The 12,159-nt window shown below is 44.7% G+C and overlaps 1 protein-coding gene across 7 annotated transcripts in view; it reads left to right on the top strand.

Moving 5' to 3' along the window:
- slc4a4a (solute carrier family 4 member 4a) overlaps nt 1-12,159 on the top strand; it is a 61,737-nt gene that overhangs the window by 32,523 nt on the left and 17,055 nt on the right. For all 7 annotated transcript variants that reach the window (XM_048242448.1, XM_048242447.1, XM_048242444.1 and 4 more), the window contains 7 exons: nt 5,731-5,888; nt 6,264-6,351; nt 6,749-6,903; nt 8,042-8,155; nt 8,711-8,885; nt 10,425-10,558; nt 11,106-11,377. In XM_048242448.1, the coding sequence (XP_048098405.1) occupies nt 5,731-5,888; nt 6,264-6,351; nt 6,749-6,903; nt 8,042-8,155; nt 8,711-8,885; nt 10,425-10,558; nt 11,106-11,377 (1,096 nt within the window). The remainder of the gene's footprint in view (nt 1-5,730; nt 5,889-6,263; nt 6,352-6,748; nt 6,904-8,041; nt 8,156-8,710; nt 8,886-10,424; nt 10,559-11,105; nt 11,378-12,159) is intronic.

Raw genomic sequence — 12,159 nt, 5'->3', positions numbered from 1 at the left:
TATAATTGAATTTCTTTACATGACATTACATAACATCAGTTACGTCTGACAGGTCTTAGTATGTTGGTTTCAGATATGAACTAGAAAATGTAATTTCGAGGAAATTACCAGTGCATGAAAATATAAACATACTGTATATTAACATAAAATGCAAAAACAACTTTTATTTGGAAACAGTTGGCAAGGATACAAGGATACAAGGACGTTTATTGTCACATGCATATAGTTACTGGATGTAAGGAATGCAGTGAAATTATGTCTGGTGTCAGCCTATTTGTGCATTTATGGGGGGGGCAGAGTACAGTATGTATGATGTATGTGAGTGATGACCGTGAAGATGTGTGTGTGGGCGGGAGGGGAGTGGAGCAGTGACTGTGTGTGTGTGTAGTGTGTGTGTGGGTAGGTGGGAGCAGTGTGCTGTACGTATGTAGAGGATGTGTGTTGGAGAAGATCCTGAAGACAATGTGCTGTGTATGTAGGGGGGGGGGGGCAGTGTGCAGCAAGTATGTAGAGGAGGCTTACTGTAGCTTGTTTTTTATTAATATCTCAAAAAGTATAAAGTTTACAAAAGTGAAAAATACATTCCCCAAGTGTCCTTTTCAAGACCTACGTTACAAAGTTTGAACGAAGTTTCTACGTTAAACGGTTAAAGCTTTTTATTTAATTAGACGCAGAAATTTGGTGGGTAGAAGAAGAAGAAGAAGAAGAAGAAGAAGAAGAAGAAGAAGAAGAAGCATTCGGATGTCATTTTCATGCACTGCAATGATAAGGTCATGCAGAGCTGCGGAGCAAAACAAAGCGGAGGAGCTCAATCTGGTTTACAGTTCCTGGAACTACTCCGCAACGCCATCGCCACCACAAAGCGGAGTAGCTCAATCTGGTTTACAGTTCCTGGAACTACTCCGCAACGCCATCGCCACCACAACCCCAGCTCTCTGGATGAGTGAACCTGTCCAAGGTACACAGCCAGTCAGCCTCCACCAGCGTGGCCCATCCTCCACCAGCACGGGTCATGGCGGCACATGTCATGTGCCGGGTCAATCGGTTCTTGGTCTATTTTCCTTCAGTATGCACATGCATAGTGCCCCCTGATTTTCCACTGGCAGGATATCTGACGGTTGACGAGATTTCAGTTATCGCCCGTGAGAAAGAGATAACTGATAAAGCTTGAGACCTACTACATATTTAGCTGGGCTGCACTTTGCATACCAGAGAAGAAAACTGTATGATAAATAGCATAAGAACAAATAAACAATAAGCAGAAAGTGGCACATTTGCTGATAACACATATCTTAACAGGAAGCCGTGAGTCACAGAGAATAGAGAAATCCTAGGTAGTCCATGGACACAATCATTGTGTGGGATATTGTTGCAGAGTTCCTTTGTAAACGGGATGGCATTCGCATTTTGAACACACAAAGAGTGTAATCTCTTACACTCCCACGGAGGACATAAAACCTGACGAGTCCAGCAGACCTTTAGCACTGACATCAGAGTGTTGGTGCATTCGTGTACCGTAGTTCTGATGTTCTGGTAATGGCCTATTTTATTCGCAAGCACTCGGCTTGACCCAGCAGTGATGATGTCAGGATTGACAGCTGCCGTTTGCCCCAGCAGAACTTCCCCTTACCCCCTTGCTTCCCTGCAAAGAGTAGGCTGGAATTGGGTCAGGTGGCTCGGGAAAGCTGGACAGATTGGGCTCTGACAGGGGAGAGCCCTTTTGCGTCAAACCCCCATGGGATGATGTGTGATGCTGCCGATGCCTTTCCTCCATCACACACCACTCTCTCATCCGCTGAGCTGATGATGTCATTGCAGTGTGTCCTATGAGTGGTGTGTGTGGAGGGGTGGTGGGACACCAGTGTCAAATAATTGTGTAACATTAAGCATATTTCTTGAACATTAAGCATATTTCTTGATGGGATGTACTGTACAAGATCTTGATGGGATGTACTGTAGCAAGAAGACATACAAATGTTTTTTTTTTTATTTCATTACCTGCCTAATGGAAGAATTAGGCACTTCTTGGAAAACAATATTTACCAAACCATGTGCTTTACTGGAACACTTTGGGTATCAGGATTGATAGATAAGCGCAATCATGACGCCATACTCCGTCATCCTGCGACTTTATCGTAAGACGATTGTGTAATCTGAAATGATTCACAAGAAAAACCTTCATTTCCGACGTAGTTCTGGTGACTTGTCTCACACAGATGCATTGATTTCTTTGGTCAATGTGTGACCTTCATTCATTGTCAGTGAGTTACTTTTTAACTCTGTGAGTCCCTCATAAACAGCCATGAATCAGAATGTTGCAGTATCTTTCCTTGGCTCTGATTAGGGGCAGGAGCACAACTGAGGGGCGGAGCGTTTGTCCTAAGGGAGCTCCGGGCCTGTGTGCTCTCTCTGCACTGTCAAATACAACTCCACTCACCACTCGTTTCACAGCTCAACAACTCCTCCACCCATCTGTGCACTTTTGGGCTGCTGCACATTTTGTCTGTGTGTGTGTGTGTATGTGTATGTGGGTGTGTGTGTGTGAGAGTGTGTGTGTGTGTGAGTGTGACTGTGTGTGTGTGTGTGTGTGTGTGTGTGTGTGTGCGGTGTGCGTGTGCGTGTGCGTGTGCGTGTGCGTGTATGTGTGTGCATAGACTGACCGGAACATTAGAACAAGGCACAGTGCCATTACTCCACGCTCAGCTTTTCTCTACTGTTGTGTAAGTACACTTTCGTTGAGAGTTAGAAGTGACTTTCAGGAAAAAAAGCAAAAAAAAGAACAGAAAGTCTCCTTCAGTTACTCTCACAAAACACTGCCCCCAGAAGGTGAATGTGTGTAGTACAGAAACTTATCCTGTCTTATTCTGAAATGCTCTCAAGCAAGAATTGAATGCTGTTATTACAGCCATTTTATTTCTGCTAAGGCCTTGTTTCCCCAACATTCCATTGCTACTAGCAAGTTCTTTCAGGAACTAAACAACTATACATTTGAACCAATCCTTACCGTAATGCTCCTTATGTTGGAAGCCATGCACTGTAGATTACGGTTAGGGATTTGACTTCACTTAAAGTGTTTTGGTGGGTGTAATCTGGCTGGCAAACTGTGTCAGTGGAGCGTAGTACGGATGCTAGGTGATAAGGGTTAGCGCCCTGAGGAGCAGACAGCTCGAATGTGAGCCTCTCAATGTCGCAGGATGCCAGGAGTGGCTGACCAGTCTTACCTGGCCCTGCCGACTGCCAGGTTTGACAGTAATGGAAAGTGGTAGGTGTATATCAGGTGAGCCGAAAGGTCAGGAGTTCACGGATGTTGATGGCACCTACTGTCTACTGAAGAGACGGTACTACTACTGTAGAGAGAGAGGCACTTTGTATGTACCCAACCCAAACCCAGAGAGAGAGAGTGAGAGAGAGGATGGTATGTGGATATGTGTCTTTGTCGTGTCTCTGTCGTTGTGTTTGGGTTTGCATGCCAGCATAGTTGTGTCCATGCGTGTTTGTGTTTTCCAATCAACCCCACCCCCACCCCTCTGACGTCAGCGTCAGTTTGCCTGCGTCTGTCTGGCCACGGCGGCATCAACAGCACCCAGGGTTGTTTGAGTTTCCTGGCCTAAGACCTTAATCAACTCCCTCCCTCACTCATATGGTGCTGATCTTGGCCCATAATCTGACTCTAATGCCATTCAGAAATTTCATTTGGCCCCTGCTTCTGCTTGTTGTCACAGCCAGCTCACTGCAGACATGGAGGATGTCGGCGTAATTCCTGCCCCCGGTGCTCCAGTGGTTCATGTCATCCATCATATTGCACATGGCTGTGATTTTGACATCTAGGCTGTGTGTTCTCATTAGGGCAAAACCTAGATACTGTGAGATTTAGTGACATTACTCAAGTCTTCAAGGTAAATTGTGTGCTTATCAACTATTACAGAATAGCCATTGCAACTCACTGCAACATGTGCCGTCTGCCAGCACCATCTGTGTTGAAAGTGAAAAGGGGCAGTTAAAGTTGCATATACTTTATATTCTGAATGTTCAAAGATGAATTGATTGGCAATGAAAGTGTGTGAAAGTGTAAAACCAGAGCCAGGGTAGTCATGCATGACTTAGTTATTATTTTGCTTCATATAATGGAAAACATGGTTTCCATGCTAAATCCATCCCCTAACACACTTATTTGAACTAAAAAGCACATCTGAGAAAGCCATGCCCCCTTACACAGATACTTGGCTAAGGAAGTCCTTGGTCATTTCTCCATGTCAAGGCAGCAACACTTATTAGTTACTATTACAACTGGGATTTGCTGAAAACACTGGTTAAAGTGTGGCGTTGCACATTAATCATTATGTTACAATGAACACTAAATATGCACTCTACAAGGACCAAATCAATAGCTCTGGGCAGTTTTGTGTTATGACACCTGCCTCGCTCTCTCAACCAACTGTGCAAAGCGAGCGAGCGTGTAGGCAGGGTCTCCGCTCTACTTGCGCCCCCTTTTGACCGCGTGACCTCCTATCCCCGACCCCGAGCCGTGCTTGGAGGAGGAGGAAGGCCAGGTGGTCCGGGCCAGGACAGCTGTAGTTGTTGTCCCGGGGCGGACAATGTCCTTGACCTCCGTGGGGTGAATGTTTTCCACTGCCGGCCGGGGGCGGTGGAGTGACCCTCGGGGCCGTTAATGAGTAACAGAGCGCCACCGCGTTTTTGCTCTATCTCTCACTCGTTTATGACGCTGTGTTGATAGGCGGGCAGCAACACTTTGAAGTGCTCTTCCTTTTTACTTTTGGTTGTTTGTGTTTGTTATTATTAAGGGCATGGTTGTTAAGGCTGGCCTCTTTCATGATGTGATCAAATAAAGTGAATTCATTGCTAAACTCTCCCTCCTACTCTCCCCTCAGCCACGGTCATTTCCAGTATGGAGGCCCAGAACCAGTAATATCAGTAGTTCACTATGGGAGCTTATTTGATCTCTTAACACATCAGTACAAGCACATACAGTAGAGTTTGACACTCACTGGTTCTCAATGGTCTTAATTTAATGAAAAGAAATAGTATCTGCCATGATTTTATTTAGTTTTATTTAGTTTAACAATATCTCTCAAATGAAATGAATGTTGTGCTGTTCAAAACTAACACATCAAGCGTTATCGGACTATTTGCAGCATTAAAACAGCGATAAATGATTAGAGGCAATTGTTGTGTGTCTATAAACTTTATATTGTGGACTTTGTGTCAGAGGGAGTCCATTCCAGCAGGTAGGTGAATGCCATCTCCTTGGAAGTCTGGCCTTGAATCAATCAGTGGAGATAAAAGAAACATTCGCCCGCCCTAAGACACCCAGGGAACGGTGCCCCAGCTCGGTTACTTATGGTTTCGGCCTTTAAGTGAGTGAGTTATGCTGGGACCGCGGCGGTCATGTTTTCACACAGATGCCCTGGGATGCAGGTGGGCCCCATGTATGAAAAGCCATGTTCCCCAGACAGACAGTCTGTTTTGTAACCTCCTGGGCAGTCTAGACTGTGTGCCGCTTCAGGGGTTGTCAACTCATGCATTGTTCTCACCTTCTGCTTTACCTTTCATGCTATTCATTCTGGGCAGATTTACAGTGCCTTTCTCTCCTGTCCTGTCTCCTGTGTGTGTGTGTGTGTGTGTGTGTGTGTGTGTGTGTGTGTGTGTGTGTGTGTGTGTGTGTGTGTGTGTGTGTGTGTTTGTGTGTGTGTTTTATATGCGTGGCTTCAGCTGAAGAACAAGTTCATGAAGAAGTTGCCCAGAGACGCAGAGGCCTCCAATGTGCTGGTGGGGGAGGTGGACTTCCTGGACGCTCCGTTCGTAGCCTTTGTGCGTCTGCAGCAGGCTGTCATGCTGGGAGCCCTGACTGAAGTCCCTGTCCCCACAAGGTGAAAAAACGCTATGCTTTCAAAATAAATGCAGGTCACCTCCTTCGTACCCCTAAGTACTTCAGCTTGATGAATGTAATTGCAGTGCGAGTGTGTTTACATGTAGGTATAAAGAACTTGTTGTAACTATATAAACCACCCATTAGTAGATGTTGATTGTTAGAGCACAATTGATTGCTGAGTCTGGAAAATATAACTGTGAGTCCCAGTTATCACAGTGACAGGACAAGAAAGAACAGAATGGAAAGTAATTAAGATAAACAGTTGCTCAGAATTTTAAGGGAGGGAATTAAGGGAGGGTTCAAACAGGATAAATTGCACATGGGCAGTAATGTATCAGTGTGTCACATCTGTTGTTCTCTGTGTCCTAAACAGATTCTTGTTCATCCTTCTTGGTCCCAAAGGCAAAGCGAGGTCGTACCATGAAATTGGGAGAGCCATTGCCACTCTCATGTCTGATGAGGTGTGTTTTGAAAAGACATTTTCTCTCTCTCTCCCTCTCTCTCTCTTTCTTTCTCTCTCTCTCTCTCAATTTCTGCCGTCTATTGTCTGTGTGTCTGTCTCGTACACACAACCTTTTCACCTTCCCACCTGCCTTTCCTCTCCCACCTACATTTGCTTTTGTTTTGTCTGTCTATTTGCACAACTTTCCACTTGTATGTCTTGGTGTCAGGGGTACACTGGCGATTATGCCGCTCCGTCCGGCATCTTTTGTCTTTGTTTGTTTTCATTTAACCCCCCCCCCCCATTATTTGTTAATTTGTTTGTGTACAGTGTATTGACCATGTTGCATGGTGATACTGCACCTTAAACAGTAAATTGATTGATTGATTGATTGATTGATTGATTGATCAATCAAGGTCTTCCACGACATTGCATACAAAGCCAAGGACAGGCAAGATCTGTTGGCCGGGATCGACGAGTTCCTTGATGAGGTCATTGTCCTCCCGCCTGGAGAATGGGACCCTACCATCAGGATAGAACCTCCAAAGTCTTTGCCTTCTTCAGACAAAAGGTTTGGACAAAACACATACACTCCTGTCATAACACTTATTAACATTGATGTGTTTACAATCACATTTTTACATTTGTTTGAAATTAGGCTGAGCCCACTGTAACTTAACTTTAGTTTAAAGAAGGTTTATCTGTGTTTGATCGGCGGCTGGCCTGAAGGTGAGGCTCAGGGACCCGTTGAAAATTAGTCTTATTCCAAGTGGCCTGGGACACGCGTGCGAGGCCAGTGCACTCCTGATGTAAGTGGGCTGGTTGAAGCGGAAGGAGAGAGAGAGCGGAGGAGAAGGAGAAAGAGGAGGAGGCGGAGGTGATCGAGATAGAGAGGGAGTTGAAGGGTAGCACTTAATTAGATGAGCCATGTCAAGGGTTTTTGGCTTCAGGTGAACTGACAGCAGGCTGTCGCATCAGCATGCCAGTCAATCAGTGACTGGACTGCAGGCACTTTAGTAGTAGGACCCCTCCCCCCTCACTCACTCTTTCTCTCTCTCGTTCACACTCACACATTTAAAATCACTACCATCACGCTCTTTCACTACCTCACCCATCCTTTGACAGTGCACTTTGCCCCCCACACACACACTTAATCCTGCCCCTCCAGGGTTTCCGATGAAGAGAGTGGGAGAATCTACTTTAGTCCTGCTATATTCAACACACATTCTGTGTGATGGCTGGGTTGAATATAAAGATGTAGATGAAGCCAACAGAGCTGAAGTTTTTTGTGACAAGGGTCTCTAACTCTCAAAGCTCTTTCCTCCAAGTATTTGATAGTTGACGCCATCGGGTCTTTTGACTTGGCCTGCTAAGATTCCACTGAACCAAAACAGGACTGTCTTCGAAATCACTCCCCTACATTTTACCCCTGTGAGCCTCAAATCCCATGAATGAGGTTGCCATTCTAATACTTGTTATTATTATTATTATTATTATTAAAGTTTATTTGATCGATACAGATACAGTATACATACAAAATGAAAACAGCTATCTGATGCAAGTATCATGGTGTTTATAGCTAAAGGTAATTTACAACACTTGTCCCTAAAAGGGCTTTTATGACTGTATGTATGCAGTAATGCAACTACTGTATGAGGTGTTTACAGAGTACTGACAGCTATATGTTGTGTGTGTGTGTGTGTGCTCAGGAAGAACATGTACTCTGGAGGAGACAACATGCATATGAATGGAGACACGCCCCATGAAGGGGGTCATGGTGGAGGGGGCCACGCAGTGGGTGATGAACTGAAGAGGACTGGAAAGTAAGACAATCCTCAACCCCCCACATGCCCAAAGAATAAATTACAGTCCCATATTTTCACTTAGTCCTGAACCAGTCTATAAGCCTGAAGCCACATCCACCTTAGCCCGCCTAAAATCATGTTACTTCAAAGCACAACAATCTCTCTCTCTATCTCTCTTTCTATCTATCTATCTACTGTATCTCTATCTCTCTATCTCTCTATCTCTCTATCTCTAACTCTCTCTCTCTCTACTGTATCTCTATCTCTCTCTCTATCTCTCTCTATCTATCTATCTACTGTATCTCTATCTCTATCTCTCTATCTCTCTATCTCTAAATCTCTCTCTCTCTCTGTCTGGTCAGCAGTTTTTTTCTTGTCTTATAAACAAACATTGCGGTTTGTTCTGGATGTAGTGTCCACACTGTTAAATCTCAATCAACATCCATAACCACACTCGCACATGGCCACTCGCACATGGCCAGATTTTCCTTTAACTGCACCAGTGTGTGTCCAAGTTGTTTGTCCTCGCTTGTCAGCTGTCTCCGTGCACTTAATATGTTACCCCTCCCTCAGGTTTTGCGGTGGCCTTATACTTGACATCAAGCGCAAAGCGCCGTTCTTCGCCAGTGACTTCTATGATGCGGTGAACATCCAGTCTCTGTCAGCAATTTTATTCATTTACCTGGGGACTGTGACCAACGCCATCACATTCGGCGGTCTGCTGGGGGACGCCACCGAAAACATGCAGGTGGGTTAACAGCTGCAGGAGACCTTTGACATCAGCGCTGTCAATGTTTCATGCGCAAGCAGTATGTGGTTAGTACCGCTGCCACCCACCCACACCACAACCCCCACCCCCACCCCCACCCCCACTCCATATACAACACATGCATTTGTTTGTGGTTGAGTTTTTGACTGTGTGACTGACTAGTTTTCAAATGCATCTATTACCATGACACATTAATGATATATTTAGTACATGATACTTATTATTTACAGTTATATATGTTATCACAGGTTAGATGTGTAAAAAACGCAATGAATCATGGAACCAAAGTGCCGAAGAGACCCAGGCCTTTTCAAAAAAAGCAACACCTAGAGAGTGTGTGTGAGAGGGAGTGTGTGTATGAGAGAGATTGTGTGTTGTCCTCTCTGCAACTGGGTCAGCATGTAGCATGACAGGCAGTGGCTGGCAGCGGCGCCGGCTGAGCGACAGCAGGGCGTCAGCTGAGGGAGCAGATGCCCGTGCCGCCTCACTTCCTGTGGGACAGGAAGCCACCTGCCCCTGCTGCGTGGTCTCCCCTGCTGGTGACTGCCCGCTGGTAAAGAGAGAGAGAAGGGAGGGCAAGGGGTGGGATGGGGTAGCTTTACTGCTGAATACAACGTAGTGTACACTGCATAAATAGGAACGCCACCTATTACAGCCCGTCCCCTATTTTCACTCTCTTACGTGTATGTGTCACTTAATATCCATTTCTATACAAACCAAGACGGCGGATTCCTAAAGAAACGCAAGCACCCACACCATAAGTGTAAATTAGCTATGTACCAAAAATGACATTTTACCGTGACTCGAAGAAAAATCCGCTTGGCGGTCCAGTGGAATTTTGATTTGCAATGAGAATTCTCGGTCTAACCATTCATGTGCCGTGTGAAAAGGCGGAAATAGGCACCCACCAGCCCAGCACTAAACTCCGAGTGTGGTAAACGAAATCGGAAATATCAGACAGTTAAAACCCTGATAAGAACCAAACCAGATTTGGTTCAAATCTACACTCCTATGGCTACTGAAAAATGTAAGGTTCATTTATCAAATGTTATTTTGAAGTATTAAAAAACTATTTAGATTTAGAGTTTTAGAATTTTTGAAAGAAAGGGGCGGTAGTTGGTGCTTTTACGATACTGTACTGTATACTGTAGTACACTATCTACTGTATGTCTTTATGTCTTGTTTTCTATCTATATCATGTGTCTGTTGTGTGTGTACTATACAGGGTGTATTGGTAAAATAAGAGGTGGGTAAACTATGAATTCTCTTGAGAGGTGGATAAACTCTAATAAGAGGTGGATAAACTCTATTTCTGAAAATTCCAGAGGTGGATAAACTGCGTTTTACTTTTGTTTAGTCTCCACTACATCCTTGTGTGCATGTGTATGTATGTATGTATGTGTGTATATGGCTTGCTTACACATGTCTGTTGTGTGTGTATACTATACTATACACATGCTCATGTGTATGTGTGTGTATGGCTTGCTCACGCGTGGGATGATGGGTCTTGTTTGGCAGGGCGTGCTGGAGAGCTTCCTGGGCACCGCGGTCTCTGGAGCGGTCTTCTGCCTGCTGGCCGGTCAACCCCTCACCATCCTCAGTAGTACTGGCCCCGTGCTGGTCTTCGAGAGGCTGCTCTTCAATTTCAGCAGGTCCGACTCTGCTCACCAGTTTGTCTTTATGTCTCCCTCTTCCCTCCTCTACCTCCTTCTTCTACCACTGTCTCCTCTTTGACTAGTGCTTATAATGTCGGCACTCTTATCCTCTAGTACTAGTACTGATAGACGCAGTAGTAATCCCTAGCTAAGGTCTCCTCAGCACTGTAGCTTGAATGTTATTCTCTTTCTGTAAGTCACTTAGGATAAAAGAATCTGCTATATAAATACATGTAAATGTAATTTGCATACATTTTAATTTACATATACATGTAAATGTAATTTTTATCTCTGCTTACCTGGACATATCCGCTTATCTATTATTAGTTGTACTCTGCTTTACTATACACCTTAGCTGTTATTATTTTGCAACGTCTTCATTATAAATTATTGATAAATATTGATGTCCTGAATGAAGCCATTAGATAAAGGATATGGACATTAAATATATAAAAATAATATTTACATATAGCAACACTGTATAGACACTGTATTTATTTATTCAACTGTATTAAAGGTATTTGTACTCCTTTCCCTTGCACAGGGATAATGAGTTTGACTATCTGGAGTTCCGGCTGTGGATTGGCTTGTGGTCGGCCTTCTTCTGCCTGGTCCTGGTGGCGACGGACGCCAGCTTCCTGGTGCAATACTTCACCCGCTTCACCGAGGAGGGCTTCTCCTCGCTCATCAGCTTCATCTTCATCTATGACGCCTTCAAGAAGATGCTGAAGCTGGCCCACCACTACCCCATTGACGCCAGCTACAGGATGGACCTGGTCACTCAGTACGACTGCATGTGTATGGCGCCCACTATAGGTGAGCCAGAGCACCTGTGTGCTTTTTTTTTTTTTTTTTTTTTGTCACGCTGTCATTTGATATTCATGCAAAGTGTTGAAGTCTTATTTTGGTTTGGTACCATGTTACATTACACACATTTGTGTGTGTGTGTGTGTGTGTGTGTGTGTGTGTGTTTATGTGTGTATGTGTGTGGCTGTGTGTGTGCACTGTATCTCTCATGCATGGCTTAACCTACCTTACATACTGTACCCTGGACCTTCTGTGGTCAACAGAAAGTTGCCGAGCTGGCAGAACGGACAGTGTGTGTGGGTGGGGTGGGGGGGGACTGATTACCCTGCCGTGCTCACTGAAGCACACAGTGTGAGATGTCTCCCTGCCACTTCAACCGGTGCTGCAGATGCAATGACACATGAAATGCATCACACCATGATCGGACATGAATGCTTTAAAAAGGCTAAGTTCTATGCAAACATTAGCTTGACTATCCAAGTCATGTAATTGCACTGAAACCTTCGCCCCAATACATTGCGGATGTCGAGGAATGATGAGGATGGATGATGCAGATATGGAGTGTGTAGGGGCTTCTGCTGCTGTCTGCTGACATTAAAAGTGAATTGTGTTGGTGTCCGCCCCCCTGGGGGTGTCCATTATTGGCTCTAAATATAGGTGATGAAGAGGAGGCTGTGGTGATGTTTGAAGGTCATGTTATCACATTGGGCGGTCAGTACGTTTTTTTTTGTTTTCAGAGAACAAGCTGAATTTGGTTCTGCCTTCTGTTTGCAGCGTTGAGCAACATGTAA

The sequence above is a fragment of the Alosa alosa genome, chromosome 5 (assembly GCF_017589495.1).
Source record: "Alosa alosa isolate M-15738 ecotype Scorff River chromosome 5, AALO_Geno_1.1, whole genome shotgun sequence".
In the NCBI taxonomy this organism is placed as follows: Eukaryota; Metazoa; Chordata; class Actinopteri; order Clupeiformes; family Clupeidae; genus Alosa; species Alosa alosa.
This window is presented reverse-complemented; position numbering and strand designations above follow the sequence as displayed.